The 14,870-nt window shown below is 43.0% G+C and overlaps 2 protein-coding genes across 6 annotated transcripts in view; one reads left to right on the top strand and one right to left on the bottom strand.

The window, feature by feature from the left end:
* Positions 1-8,564, top strand: part of myh11a (myosin, heavy chain 11a, smooth muscle) — a 29,605-nt gene extending 21,041 nt beyond the window's left edge. For 2 of the 3 annotated variants that reach the window (XM_039814273.1, XM_039814189.1), the window contains 20 exons: positions 100-306; positions 442-579; positions 703-826; positions 938-1,109; positions 1,303-1,515; positions 1,729-1,873; positions 2,073-2,279; positions 2,400-2,504; positions 2,649-2,801; positions 3,058-3,306; positions 3,514-3,726; positions 3,857-4,069; positions 4,181-4,342; positions 4,884-5,012; positions 5,096-5,184; positions 5,281-5,404; positions 5,496-5,704; positions 5,987-6,095; positions 6,255-6,427; positions 7,544-8,564. In XM_039814273.1, the coding sequence (XP_039670207.1) occupies positions 100-306; positions 442-579; positions 703-826; positions 938-1,109; positions 1,303-1,515; positions 1,729-1,873; positions 2,073-2,279; positions 2,400-2,504; positions 2,649-2,801; positions 3,058-3,306; positions 3,514-3,726; positions 3,857-4,069; positions 4,181-4,342; positions 4,884-5,012; positions 5,096-5,184; positions 5,281-5,404; positions 5,496-5,704; positions 5,987-6,095; positions 6,255-6,427; positions 7,544-7,673 (3,264 nt within the window). In that variant the 3' untranslated portion in view covers positions 7,674-8,564. Of the gene's footprint in view, positions 1-99; positions 307-441; positions 580-702; positions 827-937; positions 1,110-1,302; positions 1,516-1,728; positions 1,874-2,072; positions 2,280-2,399; positions 2,505-2,648; positions 2,802-3,057; positions 3,307-3,513; positions 3,727-3,856; positions 4,070-4,180; positions 4,343-4,883; positions 5,013-5,095; positions 5,185-5,280; positions 5,405-5,495; positions 5,705-5,986; positions 6,096-6,254; positions 6,428-7,051; positions 7,085-7,543 lie in introns of all 3 variants that reach the window. The other variant, XM_039814337.1, reaches the window with a different exon arrangement.
* Positions 8,565-10,535: 1,971 nt separating this feature from the next.
* Positions 10,536-14,847, bottom strand: LOC120567510 (nuclear distribution protein nudE homolog 1-like). Of its 3 annotated transcripts, none has more exons than XM_039814632.1 (9): positions 14,783-14,847; positions 14,128-14,256; positions 13,820-13,973; positions 13,296-13,444; positions 13,006-13,142; positions 11,488-11,664; positions 11,296-11,381; positions 11,003-11,157; positions 10,536-10,676 (listed from the first exon to the last, which is right to left on the bottom strand). In XM_039814632.1, the coding sequence occupies exons 2-9, from the start codon at positions 14,211-14,213 to the stop codon at positions 10,583-10,585; spliced, it is 1,038 nt and encodes a 345-aa protein (XP_039670566.1). In that variant the 5' UTR covers positions 14,214-14,256; positions 14,783-14,847; the 3' UTR covers positions 10,536-10,582. The 3 variants fall into 3 exon arrangements, with proteins under 3 accessions (XP_039670566.1, XP_039670485.1, XP_039670426.1); XM_039814551.1 differs by having other exon boundaries at positions 14,717-14,791; XM_039814492.1 differs by lacking the exon at positions 14,783-14,847 and adding an exon at positions 14,635-14,766.
* Positions 14,848-14,870: the final 23 nt, after the last annotated feature.

Genomic DNA, 14,870 nt, shown 5'->3' with positions numbered 1-14,870 from the left:
ACATGAGTGAAACCAAGCCAATTAGAATAAGCTCCTGGTAAAGGTCTGCTTGGAATCTCCTGACAATAAACCCAATTGTATCTGTTCTGTCTGCCTCAGGTTTTGGAGGAGAGGAACGCCCTGCAGGAGCAGCTTCAAGCTGAGACAGAGCTGTATGCCGAGGCTGAGGAGATGAGGGTTCGTCTGGCGGCGAAGAAGCAGGAGTTGGAGGAGATCCTCCATGAAATGGAGGCGAGACTGGATGAAGAGGAAGAACGTGCTCAGGCGCTGTTAGTGGATAAGAAGAAGATGCAACAGCAGATGCAGGTATACACATCTGTTTCTTGTTCATAAGTTGTTTTCTGTAGTTGTTGTATAGATGAGGAGCTTCATGCTCAGCTTTGTATGTGATAATGTGAGGAAATAGCATAACAAACTGAAGCTGGAGTATTCTTTTTGTAGGAATTGGAAGAACATTTGGAGGAGGAGGAAGATGCCCGTCAAAAGCTGCAGCTGGAGAAGGTTACCTGTGAGGGGAAGGTAAAAAAGCTGGAAGATGATATCTTAGTGATGGAAGACCAGAACAACAAGCTGCTGAAGGTATGTATGGACAAACAGCATTTATCAGAGACCCTTAATTCGGTCAGTCACATTAATAGAGTTACCGCATCAAAAGGAGAAAGTGGATTTCTGCAAATAGATAACCTACTCGGTGTTTCGTAGGAGAGGAAGCTGATGGAGGAGAGGATTGCTGACTTTAGTTCCAACCTGGCAGAGGAAGAGGAGAAGTCAAAGAATCTCACCAAGCTCAAAAATAAACATGAGTCCATGATCTCTGAACTAGAGGGTAATCATCTGTTATGGATTGGCTTGCATTAATACCCTCATAAACATTATGTCACAACTGGAGCCAAAAAAAAAATGTTTGCTTATTGTTATCTCTCTGCTGTACTTATAGTACGCTTGAAAAAGGAAGAGAAGAGTCGACAGGAGCTGGATAAGGCTAAGCGTAAGTTGGAAGCAGAGTCAAATGACATGCAAGAGCAGATAGCCGACCTGCTTGCCCAGATCGCTGACCTCAAAGCCCAGCTCGCAAAAAAGGAGGAGGAGTTACAGAACGCCTTGGCCAGGTAAAGTCCTGAGAAGTACCCATTTACAGATTGTATCTTCAATATACCTGAATCTTCAAAGCCCATTAAGTCAATACATCTGACCGAGGCAGAGTAGCCCCTCATTAATACCACATCGACTTTTAACTTCATGGAGGCTTCATTTCGATCATGCTTACATATATCCCCCTCGATGCACTCTTCTTCCTCTCAGGTTAGAAGATGAGACAGCTCAGAAGAACAACGCTCTGAAGAAGATCAGAGAGCTGGAGGGACACATCTCCGACCTGCAAGAGGACCTGGACTCTGAGCGGGCGGCTAGGAACAAAGCAGAGAAGATCAAACGGGACCTCGGGGAGGAGCTGGAGGCCCTCAAGTCTGAGCTAGAGGACACCTTGGACACCACTGCCACACAGCAGGAACTAAGGTCGGCCATACCAACACTGACATATGCAAATATAACAATATCAAGTTATTACACATTAAGAATGTGTGGGTAAGGCACAATACATAGATGACCAACACTGCAAGAATCTAAATATTGCCTTGTTCTTAGAATGCTTGTGTACAATAGAGGTGTAAGACATAAGTGATAGCTCATATTAGTAAAATAAACAAACTGCATGATTCATCCATCCAGGGCCAAACGTGAGCAGGAGGTGAACCTGCTGAAGAAAGCCATCGATGACGAGAACCGGACCCATGAGGCCCAGATACAGGAGATGAGACAGAAAAACACCCAGGTTGTGGAGGAGCTCACAGAGCAGCTGGAGCAGTCCAAACGAGTAGGCCTACATCATTTCATACACAGTTTTAAACACTCAGGTGTCATTTAGGCTTTAGCTTGTTATATATATATATATATATATATATATATATATATATATATATATATATATATATATATATATATATATATATATATATACACACATATACACAATACACTGGTTATGGATCTTGTATTTTCTCTCTTCTGCCTAGGTGAAATCAAACCTGGACAAGGCTAAACAAGCTCTGGAGAAAGAGACATCGGAACTAACCATGGAGGTGCGCTCGCTCACCCAGGCCAAACAAGATGGGGAGAACAAGAGGAAGAAGTTGGAAGGTCAGGTGACAGATCTGCAGTCACGCTTCACCGACAGCGAGAAGCAGAAGGCCGAGCTGGGAGAGCGCTGCTCTAAGATCACTGTAAATGACTTTCAATAGTTATATCAGTACTGTACATAAAAAAGTGTGCATTTTTAAAAGCTACCACACTGATATGCTGAAAGGTAAAGTCCCAGAAACCTCATCTTTGTCTTCATACAGGTTGAACTGGAGAGTGTGACAAACCTACTGAATGAAGCAGAGGGTAAGAACATCAAACTGAGCAAAGATGTTAGCAGCCTTACCTCCCAACTGCAAGACTCACAGGTAACTGGACTTTTAGCAGAAGTGTTTGAGCTGAAACAACATCTACGTGTTACCTTTACTGTGATAATTAAATACACTACATAATGCTTACTGACAATAGGTCACAATTAAAGCATTGACATTTGACTTGGTGTGCTGCTACAGGAACTGCTGGCTGAGGAGACGCGTCAGAAACTGCAGTTCTCCACAAAGCTGCGGCAAGCGGAAGACGACAAGAATAGCTTGCAGGAGCAGCTTGAAGAGGAGATGGAGGCCAAGAGGAACATAGAGAGACACGTGTCCACCCTCAACATCCAGGTCAGAGTTCAAACAAGGGGTCGCTAATTCACAGGTTCATCTATAATTCGGAGGTGTAATCATAAAGAAAATACCATGGAAAGAAAATAAGTTAGACATTAATTTGAGATTTCGGTGTTGTTTTACTGTACGCGAGATGCAAGTGGGAGGTCTTAAGAGGTTAGTGTGGACACTGGAGGATGAACAAACCCTCAAAACAAGAGGTAGACTTTATTGTCTTAATTTGTGCCTTAACACAGCCTTCTTGCCTCCACAGTTGTCAGATTCAAAGAAGAAGCTAGACGAAATGACTGGAAACATCGAGCTGCTGGAAGAAGGTAAGAAGCGTCTGCAGAGAGACTTGGAGGCAGCGAACACCCAGTTTGAGGAGAAGGCCTCTGCGTTTGACAAGTTGGAGAAGACCAAAAACCGTCTGCAGCAGGAGCTGGAGGACACGCTGATGGACCTGGACAACCAGAGACAGAATGTGTCCAACCTGGAGAAGAAGCAGAAGAAGTTTGACCAGGTCAGTTCAATCATAAAACCAGTAACACTAAGATAACTGCTGGAACAATACTACTCACATAATAAGACTAATTAATTACACATTTCAATCTTAAGATTGACTATAATTACTGTTACCTAAAAAAGTAATCTGCGGCACATTAGTTACATTACTTTAGCATTACACCCTAGAACGTTATCGATGGTTTCCGTCTTCTGTGGTCTCTAGATGCTGGCCGAGGAAAAGAGTATCTCCAGTAAATATGCTGATGAGAGAGACCGAGCTGAAGCTGAAGCCAGAGAGAAGGAGACCAAGGCTCTGTCCCTGGCCAGAGCTCTGGAAGAGGCCCAGGGTTCAAGAGAGGAGCTGGAGAGAGCCAACAAGGCCCTGAGGATGGAGATGGAGGACCTGATCAGCTCCAAGGATGATGTGGGGAAAAACGTTAGTGTTCATCACTCAATCACTGAATGTGAAATCTTTAGGCTGACAGCCCCACGGTTTGACTGGTCTCATTTCTTGATGCTATTTACACATTAATATAGTGGTTAATTTAGCTACGTATTGATGGCAGGTCCACGAGCTGGAGAAGTCCAAACGCGGCCTGGAGGCCCAGGTGGAAGAGATGAAGACCCAGCTGGAGGAGCTGGAGGACGAGCTGCAGGCGGCTGAGGATGCCAAGCTGCGTCTGGAGGTCAACATGCAGGCCCTGAAGGCCCAGTTCGAGAGGGACATCCAGGGACGAGATGAGATGGGAGAGGAGAAGAAGAGACAGCTTGTCAAGCAGGTAAAGAAAAATTTCTTGTCCTCCAAATGAAAGTATGTGATCTGATCCACCATCAGGGAATGTCACAGCGGCTGCATCAGTAGTCTAAGCAACGATGCATTCTGACTGCAGGTCCGCGAGTTGGAGACAGAGTTGGAGGATGAACGTAAGCAGAGGGCCCTGGCGGCAGCAGCCAAGAAGAAGTTGGAGACAGACATGAAAGATATGGAGGGACAGATCGAGACGACCAGTAAGGGACGGGATGAGGCCATCAAACAGCTCCGCAAGCTCCAGGTGAGAGTGAAAGGATGGATGAAATGCAGCAGCAGGTTGCCTTAACACTGTGCAATTTGATTAAGGATACAGATGCTTTTATCATGCTTTTATCATTTTCATGTGATTATTTTGTGTTTAAATCTGGTCGGAAATATGTGGTAACTACTGTACATCAAACTGATTAAAGCTGGAATAAGAATTACGTTTTTTTTTACATGGAAATAATACCACCACCAAAGAATATGAAATAGGAGAATAATTAGGAGGATTTTTAAATTTAATTTAATTTAATACAGGCAAATAATACAAATAATACAGGTAAATATGGTGAAAATACATTATAACCTCACAAAAAAACTTAAATTGAAAATAATTGACAAAAATTGAAAAAGACAGTAATTCAAATAATGTATGGAATAAAACAGAAATGTGATGTTTACGTAGAGCATTGCATTAACAAGCAGGTCAGCGCTCTGGCTAGTACTGTACTGTAATAATACCTGGTACATAAATGACATTATGATGCTCTTCTTATTGCTGTTTCTCTTCCTCCCACCAGGCCCAGATGAAGGACTACCAGAGGGAGTTGGATGACGCCCGCGCTGCCAGAGAGGAGGTGCTGACTACCGCAAAGGAGAGTGAGAAGAAGGCCAAGGGTCTGGAGGCTGAGCTCATGCAGCTACAGGAGGTAACACATTAGATTCCAAACAAGGCAGCAAATTGTTTTGGCGGAGGCTTGAAATATAGAAGTCATCTGTAATATGTTCCTAGGATCTGGCTGCAGCTGAAAGGGCACGGAAGCAGGCGGAGGCCGAAAGAGACGAGCTGTCTGATGAGCTGGCCAGCAACTCCTCTGGAAAGTGGGTGGAGATTTCACTCTGTTGCTTTGTCTGTGGAATGAACGCAGAAGACAAGTGATGGTTACATTTGTTTCCTGCTGTGCTCCTTGTGTGCAGGTCGGCCTTGGCAGATGAGAAACGTCGTCTGGAAGCTAAGATCTCCCAGCTCGAGGAGGAGCTGGAGGAAGAGCAGAGCAACATGGAGATCCTCAACGACAGGCTGAGGAAGAGCACACAGCAGGTGGCCAGACAGCAGCAGCTACTTGAGTCATTAAAGGGCTCAAAAAGAGGCAGAAGTCTCATCCTTCTCTTTGCATGCATTCCCTCCACAGGCGGATCAGCTGAACAGCGAGCTGCAGACGGAGCGCACCACCTCCCAGAAGAACGAGAGCGCTCGGCAGCAGATGGAGCGCCAGAATAAGGAGCTGAAGGCAAAGCTCCAGGAGATGGAAAACCAGGTCAAGTCCAAGTTCAAGTCCTCCATCACAGCCTTGGAGGCTAAAGTGGCAATGCTGGAGGAGCAGCTGGAGCAGGAGAACAGGTCAGGGGACAGAGAGGGAGCCAAGATTATGTCTGATGAAATTGTTTTATTAAATGGTTTGTCATTACACTCATGACATAACACCATGGCCAAAGGACATATCCATAAAACTGAGATGATTATTGTGTCCTAAACACACTTGAATATTCATGGTACACTTTGAACAGTGCTTTCCAGTTCCATTATTACAGTTATCGTTTCTATTTTTCACCTGAGGCAGTTCATCTACATTTATTTCAGTTTTACTCGTGTTCCTGTCTGAACTCCGTTGTCCTCTCTCAGGGAGAAGCAGGCATCTGCGAAGAGTATGCGCCAGAAGGACAAGAAGCTCAAGGACCTGGTGATTCAGGTGGAAGACGAAAGGAAACAGGCAGAGCAGTACAAAGACCAGGTACGATCGCTTAACACGCTTAAACACAAGTCTGTACTGTTTTGTGTGTCCATGTTTGAGAGTGGATGGATATTTGGAGTCCCTTGCACAGGGATGGTTAGTTGGGATGGCCTATCAAAAGAGTACCAAGTTTGTATGTTTCCTCTGTTGGCTCACCAGGCGGAAAAGTCCAGTACCCGCATGAAGCAGCTGAAGCGGCAGCTAGAGGAGTCGGAGGAGGAGTCTCAGCGCGCTACAGCCGCCCGCAGGAAGCTGCAGCGGGAGCTGGATGAAGCCACCGAGGCCAGCGACGCCATGAGCCGCGAGATCAACTCTCTCAAGAGCAAACTCAGGTAGGACAAAGTGACAGAGTCTGTCTGTCATTCTTTCTTCTTTAATTGGCGGAATTTGTTCTGTATTTGTTTATATGTCTGTGTATGAGTAACATAGCATATTATACATCTTTGTACACAAAATAAATCAACTCAAATAGTTACCTGTTTTCAGATTACATTTAAAGGAATACGCCACCGTTTGTTGAAATAGGGCTTATCACGGTCTACCCCGGCTTTAGATAGGTGGGCCAACGCATTTTTTGTCTCAGTGCAAGTAGTTAGGTTGTTTTTTGTCTTTTGTTGGCTCACTTTTACTCACAACATGCTAACCGGCAACATAGGATTCCATTAACTACGCTAAGCTAACTAGTGGCGGCGCTGCCGGTGTTGCACCGGACTAAAACGATGCATGCACAAAAAAATGCGTTGGCCCACCTATCTACAGCTAGGGGAGACCGTGATAAGCCCTATTTCAACAAACGGTGGCGTATCCCTTTAAGTGCTAAAGAGCACATTGTCACTACTGTCGTCTTTAAAGGGTTCTAAACACATTTAAGGCATTCAAATTTTAGTCGAATTTAGAGTTTATTTTAGTGGCCTTACTGAGCAAAAGCAAAACAATGGTGTTCATCTCTATTCCAGAGGCAACCCTGAACCCAAGGAGTAACACAGCAGGTACCTCTGCACCTAATAGTTACGCCATCGTCACCATTTCTTATTAACTTACCATAACTTCTCATTCCCCCATGCGCACTCTTAATGCTATCATTTCTTTCATTGAGCCTAACTGAGAGAAATATGGTTCATCAGCTACCATCATTTCCTTCGAAAAACTAAAATATTAGGCTAGAAGGGGAGCTTTCCATGAGACCAATTCTTAACTGGGGGCCATGTTTTTCTCAGTGCTTGGTTTAATTGCCATAAACCAAACTCATTTTCCTGAGCCAGGAGTCAAATGAGTTACAAAAAAATAACCAGCGTGCTTACCCTGTAACCAAAGCACAACCTCCATTCTGTGTTTCATCAACACCCCGACTGGTTTCAAACAAACGGTCACATAACCACTTCTCTCACTCTGGGGGTATGTTTCTGTGTTTGTATCTCTGTCTCGTGTCTATCTCTGTGGCATTTTAGGCGTGGAAATGAGCCCTCCTTTGGCAGCACAACTCGGCGTATGGGCGGAGGCCGAAGGGTGGTCGAGGATGCCTCAGAGGAGGAGGCCGACTCCCAAAGCGACTTCAATGGAACCAAGTCGGCAGAGTGAGGACGTCAATTAACCAGATGTCAGAATGACGTACCAGGGCACAGTCTGCCACTTTAACAGGGAATAACTTCCAAGCCTGTTATGCTATCAAGTTCTTCCATGTCACTTCAACATATATATTTTCTCCAACTTCAAATAGTGTACTGATCTATTGTCTTGTTTCAGAGCACCTTTTCTTGACACACAATCAGGACTTGACATCAACTAGAGGAGTTGTTCCGGTGGCTCTGCTGATGTGTGATTTGCTGTTCCTTTTATTTTTTTAAGTTACACTGTTTTGTAGTGCACTGAATAACTGATTCCTTCTTATGCAAGGTTTTGTACACAAACATAGGTGCTTCTAATTACCACGCTAAGCTGCCAGCAAAGCCTCGGGTCTCCACAATAAGTCACCACAACTTAATGCAGAGACATCATGTAAATCTATGGATCTGTAACTATTACCAGCGACTGTCGTCCTGTTGCCTGTGACTGCTGTTGAAGTGTTTCAGAGCAGCACTGAAGTGGATTGGATATATGGAAAGATATTTCTAGACTTTGTCTGCATCCAGTCAGTGCTGCTGTTTGTACCCCAGAGAACAAATATTTAGCTGTTAAACATTTTTCTAAAGTCACCATTTTATATTATTTGCACTTTTCTTGTGCCCAATTTATGTTTAGATTACTTTTTAGGTTTTAGGTCAGATAAGGTTTGTGCATCTTAACCTGTTTCCCCCCCCTTCAGTCCTGATTTACTGTATATGTTCAATAAGCCCCGATCACCCTAAACCAACTCATTCGATCATGTTATATGTAATCAACGGATGTTTACATGACACCAATCATATCTATTAACTGTTGAACCACTTGCACAAGAAATAAAAATAAAAAACGTTGATTTTCTCCTTTTAATGTTTCAGTCTTGGTCAGTAACAGAACATTTTTCTCATCTGTTCAGTTCGATAGAAAAACAACTGCAAACCAACAGGATAAAAGTTAGGTATAGTACCTCAGGCACGTACAGTTTAAAAGTCCAAATACAGAAGCAGTTGCAGAGGTGCTGTATACAAACAAACACCCAGTACACAGTGGACGTGGATTACAGTTAGCTCATGTTAGTTCAAGGAAGGTTAAACAGCAAATATGTATTAACCACAAGTTAACTCTACACATAGGTTACACTGAAAAATACAGTGATGACCGTGCTATTTAGATATGTATGTACTGTAATATTTGCTTGATGAGCTGCTGGATGGCAGTAGTGACAGACTAACCAGAAACATTTCAGGGAAAAGCAAAACTGTCACATTAAATCACTTTTTTTTTCTTCCTCATTTACAATATCTCCTACTAAAAGGCAGGTAAAGGGTATTCAATATAGGCTATATCTACCTACACAAATATACTATGAACTGTGCTTATCTTTGACCTGTTAAAATCTATTATTGCTTGGTATTTTTCCTCATTCGCCCACCATATAACTCTCGATGGCAGACACGAGGTCTCACACTTATTAGGGAATTATATCTATACATTCAGTAGTGAACATGTGCCGATCTATCTCCTACAGTCAACTTTAAATCTGTATAAAAGTTATTGGTAACACAGGATCATAAATCTGCAGCATGACAATTGAACATCTCATCTCTGAGGCAGAAAAACCTATTCCTATACTTCACATTCATAAACATTGCAATAAAGAAAAATAAAAAAATCTTGAGTCAGCAAAACAAGTCTGTGCAATGGCAGGAAGGAGGTGATAGAAAGAATTGTGGGTCAAACTGAATACCATGTGACATTAAACTAGCCTGAAGGGAAGTGACATCATCTAATTCCTAGATACCTGGAAGCACGAGGAGTAGACATCCCATATTCCTTTATTTGAACGATCACAGCAAAGCAAAGGCCTACAAACTGAAGAGGTAATAACATTGATGAAGGCAGCGAAGGCTAAAATGCTGACGCCAGTTCCTGGCGTAACGTGTTTGTAGCGGTGGGAAATATGGAGTCTCTTCTTGACAACAAATATTCGGGGCTCAGCTTGGGGGAAAAAACAAATATGACTTTAAACCATCTTTTTACCCGGCCACATCTAGCTCCCTCCACAACAGACGTTGATTAATGCCAGTGTTCAGTGCTACATTATTCGAGCCCATAGTTTAAAGAATGAAAAAGAAAAACAGGCTTGTTTTTGAAATTATTAACTACATTTTACCGTGTTTTTATATGAGATTCAAGGAGAGAAAAAAAAAAAAGAAAGAAAAAAAAAAAACCTAACCCATTACTTTTCTCTTTGATTAGTTTTTCATTTATCAAAGCTTTGGTTTGGACATGGTCATAAACAATATTTGTACGTTCGAACCTTTTTATAAATAACACTCCAGGTTCTTGGTCCCTTTAAATCGGGGTCATATCCAGCGGCTGTTATTAATACCACTGGCTCTCATTCGGATCCCTCATTCATGATCAATGGACAAGTGCAACAACCACCCTAAAATGTGTTTTCTGGGAGCAGTAAGGTTTCCACAGCCCCTGTTGATCCACCACAGAGAGCAAATCGGTAGACACAGAGGGATCTATTTTTTTTTTGTTTGTTTGTTTTTTGACGCTACCCACCACACAGTGTCAAAGATACAGCAGAAGATCTAGTGTGAGCAGTAGGTTCAAGCTGTGGGGCAGCTTCCTTAATCATAGATATGGTGTGTGATACTAGCCTGAGGCAGCAGAAGCCCATGCGCTGATTATGTAAGGGAATGGAGCGAGGAGAGTGGCTTTCTTCTTCAAAACTAGTTCAGCAGGGCACGTGGCGACAAGGGAAGACAGCTCAGTTCAAAGTCCCATTGCTGTAGTTTATCAAGGATGGAGAGGGGACAAGATATTAAAGGGTGTCAGGTTATTGGAGGAGGAACGGGCTTCCCCTTCTCCGTCTCTCATAGCAGAATCTTGACCCCTGCCTGCGGAGACTGGGCACCCTGGGAGACGCCTCTCGGAGGAGCTGGTCCAAACTCTAACCGCTTCACTAAACTGCAAGCACATAGAAAAACCTCAGATAACACTAAGGAAACACTTCTTATTCCCAATATTTGTTGTCTTCACAGACATGAAATAAAAAGGAGAATTATAATAATAATAATAATAATAATAATAATAATAATAATAATAATTCGAAACAATGCTGATTTTGTAGTTTACATCATGAAATCAACAACAGTGCAGCACATGTTTAAGTAAATACTCCTTAACCAGAAGAAAAAAAAAAAGGACTTCCATGTAATAATTGAAAGAACCACAAGAACAAATTATTTCCAGTCGTTGCACTTTAAAAACTGTGCTGCTGCGGTTTCCCTCACCTGTCGTACTGAGGAGGGGGGCTCATGCTGCTAGCTGGGACCTCAGGGCCTCTTTCTAAACCAGAAGGACTTCCAGGGCCCTGCGCAAGGGCTGGTCTGCTGACAGACGTGTCGTACACAAAGTCTCGACACGACGCCAACTTTGACTCCAGATTCTGGCAAGAATATGGAAGAAGAAGAAGAAAAAAAAAAATAGTCAGATCTTACTTGTAGCGATTCTGTTCAGTGATAACAGTTCTGCGCGGCTTGTATTCACGGGGTACTGTAGCGGTTTTATTGTGCAAATCTCTTACTCCAACTTTTCTCAGCAGTTCCCCTACAATGTTGAGTGCCGATATTCTAGCAGACGTTGTCAGCGGAGTCCCAGTTAGACCGTCACCTAAAACAGACCACATATGAGCCGGTGAACACATAATATGCTAAAACGAACTTGGTATATTCACTTGCACTGTACTTAATACTGTGGGAAAAGTTTTTTTATTTACCCCGTCGGATACTGGAAGCAGGGGGCGTTGCAAATGAGCTGATAGGTTTGGAGGGTGTGACAGGGATGGATGGGTTACCAGCCGAGGGGTATGGCAGATCTGCTCGATCTGTGTCTTTGCCGAGGCTGCTGGACGGCCGTCTTTCCTTCTGACGTACAGCCAGCTCCTGACGAAGGTCTGACACAAAAACAGGACAAGCAGTCATCCTGCGGGGTCAGCTTAAGTACAAAAATGAAACTGCAGAAACTTGAAACTAAAGTAGGTAATCCATGAAATCATGACAGCAAGTGCATCCTTAACGGGAACTCAAAAGTGCATTTCCACCACCTGCGTTATCTCCTGTAACACCAAGGCAACACCACATGCACACTATTTTGGGTTAGTATATACCTAGCACAGACAAAGAGCAAGTATACTGCTAAAGATACAGGTCAGTACCGACGACGGCCAGCTGACTGCTGACACGCACATTCTGCACTGGTCCATATTTCTAATCAGCGTGTAACATTAACTGTGATGATTACCACCCTTTGGCAAGTTTCAAGTGTATGAGAGTTCATTTTCATTCCACTGTAAAATAAATGGAAAACAGTGGCAGTCTGGAAGGAGTGGAAAAAAACTATTTATTATACAAGCGCAAACATGGAAAAAAGAAAAGAAAAATGAACAGCCCTTAAAGTGCCCACATTCTGAAAAAAATAAAATAAATAATAATAAATAAAAAAAAGAAATCACTTTCTGGGATTTGGGGTGTTATTTTGTGTCTCTGGTGCTTCCACACACATACAAACTTAAAAAAAACAAAAAAACATCCATGCTGTTTTGAGTGAGATACGGTTTCTGAATGTGTCCTGCCTTCAGTCTCCGGGTCAGCTGGTCAAAATCGGCACGGCTTTCTACATCACTAGCCGAAACGAGCTGGCTACCCGCAACCGTTAGCATGCTAGCGCTAGCATTCTACCTCGTTCTCAATGGCAAAGCACTGCTACAACACACACAAGTTCACCATAATCTACAAAAGAACTACTTACATGTGCGCCCTCGTTTAGAAGAAGTCTCCCAGCTAATCCTGCCTTGTAACTGACTGAAGTTGGAGAAACAGGCTCTCTTTTACTGTCTATGGAGCTAGCTGACATGATCTATGATCTGAGCTACTGCGCATGTGCGAGTGCAATCAAAGATAGTACAGAAGAAGAAAAGAGCTCTCACTCTGTAGCTAAAACAGAGACCTGAACACAAGGTGAAAAGAGGAGCTGCAGCAGTGAGAGAGAGAGCTGTGCAGTACAACAAAAATATGGCGTTTTTTGAAAATGAATCCATATAAACCTATTCTGGTACAACCTTAAAATACAATTATGAACCTGAAAAATGGGAGCTTTAAATGAGGTTTGAGAGTACAAATGCATATTAGAATAAAACTAGCCTACACGTTACATCAGATACAGTATAAACCAGAAGAATAGACAGGACATTAAAACACAGGATTTGGAGATTTAAAATAAAAAAGTGTGTGTGTACCTCTGGCTTCATCTTTCAGCCTCTGAACAGACTCAAGCAGGTTCTCTTTCTCGTCCAACTCGCTTTCAAGAAAGGCATTCCTCTCAATGACATGGTTCATCCGCTGCTCAAAGTCCTCCAGAGACATGATGGTAGCCCTGGGACAAGCAATCAAAGTTAACAACACTGGGCTTATTGTGCATATTGGCTTTGTGTTCCACAGATTAACGTTGTGCATGTATGTGTAATAAAGAGAGAGTTAGGCAATGACTTCGTCGTTTCATTAGCCCTCTTATACTTAAGACACTGACCTTTTGGTCCTCTCCAGGTCGTCATTGGACTGCTCAAGCTCTCGGATGTATTTCTGCAGGTGATCTCTCACTGCAGTGGTTTGTGCCAGATCATCCTCCAGGGTTGAGATGTGCCTAAAAGCATCCGAATGCTGAGCCTCAAATTTCTCCTGCAAACAGCACAAAGACATCAAATTAATTGACAGTGATTATGCCAGCTTTGCAGTGTCGAGACAGACTAATCAATGCAGCTGCCATCATATTTTAATAAGAGTTTATGTGTATTTGCATCAGTTTTTTTTTTAGAACAATCCTGAATTCAAATCCCTCGTTAATGTTCTCTTCCCCATGGAACACTGGACAAAAATAGCAGTCAGCTGCAGCTAGGCAGCAATTCGGTGGCAACGATATTGCCAGACCTCTCGCCACAGGCTGTCTGTGGGAACCTCTCTGTTTTTCTCTCTCCATCACTGTCACTAACTGGAGCACCAGAGCTCGTGCAGCTCTGTAGGGGCCATGGCCTATTTATAACCAAGATGCTCTACCTTTATGCTTTCCAGTTCCATACGGAGTCGGTTGTTGTCTATAAGCAGCTCTTTGTTTCGACCCTCACATTGCTTCAGCTCGGCTTCCAGTTCTGCTTCATAGTCTCGGCTCATCTGCTGAAACTCCTGCAGCTCCTCCTGAGCCTCATCAGCCCTGATGACAAAACACCTGTTTACTATCAAACATAACTCACTATCCACGTTGTATAATATGTGTATGGATATAACGCCTGAATATTATTTAAGCTAGCTATTAAATAACCTCTAAGGAGTAGTGTTTTCCTAATGTTACGGTCTATTAATGTTACCGTCGCTGATGTGCCTCTGCCTGCTCCTTCCAGAAGCCCAGCTCCTCTTGTAGGGATGCAAACTTGTGTGTTGCTGGCTCTACCATGTCTGCTGCTTCGTATCAGGATGATGGGGGATGGGAGACCTAACTGTAAAGTAAAACATAGTACAGCTTCTAATACTGTCTTTATCTGCCATTAGAGCACAGACGCCCTTACCATTCAAACAACACAACTGTTAAAGGTTAGCTTATGCTAACAATGTTCGCTAGCTTTAGTCTACAGCGCTACGCATCTTGGGCTGGGACAAGTAAAAACTACCGGAATATGTTTTTACATTTACTTCTATTAAGTACGAAAAAGTAAAGATGGGAAGTGAACGTGTTAGCTACTTTTTTTTTTAAAGCAGACGGCGGTGTTGGAAAGTGCATATACCATGGCTAAGCTAATATGGCTAGCTAAGCGACTAATAGCTAGCCAGAATGTGTTATCCCAACACAGTGAAAAACAGAAACCAGGCAGACTCACCCGCATATAAGGGAACGATTAAAACATGCTATAGCTAAGGGAATGTATTTCGAGGTAAGACTAAGTTAAGCAACAGACTTACAGACAGTAACGTGATTGCACAAACTAACGTTAATCTCTTATTACGTTAAGACGGTGCTCGACTCACCAACCAAATATAAACGAAGCTTCGGTTCTCGAAAGCCATTGGACAAAAGAAACGACGTTGTGAACATATTATCCAATCATATTATTCA

Source organism: Perca fluviatilis, chromosome 1, assembly GCF_010015445.1.
Source record: "Perca fluviatilis chromosome 1, GENO_Pfluv_1.0, whole genome shotgun sequence".
NCBI lineage: Eukaryota > Metazoa > Chordata > Actinopteri > Perciformes > Percidae > Perca > Perca fluviatilis.
Note: the sequence above shows the minus strand (reverse complement) of the source record. Positions and strands in the feature narration are given on the sequence as shown.

Excerpts from the sequence above, each read along its gene's own strand:
- LOC120567510 (XM_039814632.1), bottom strand. The coding sequence starts at position 14,213 with ATGGTAGAGCCAGCAACACACAAGTTTGCATCCCTACAAGAGGAGCTG. Across the intron at positions 13,445-13,819 it reads TGGAACTGGAAAGCATAAAG|GAGAAATTTGAGGCTCAGCA; the intron begins GTAGAGCATCTT and ends TGCTGTTTGCAG. Across the intron at positions 13,143-13,295 it reads GACCTGGAGAGGACCAAAAG|GGCTACCATCATGTCTCTGG; the intron begins GTCAGTGTCTTA and ends TGCTTGTCCCAG.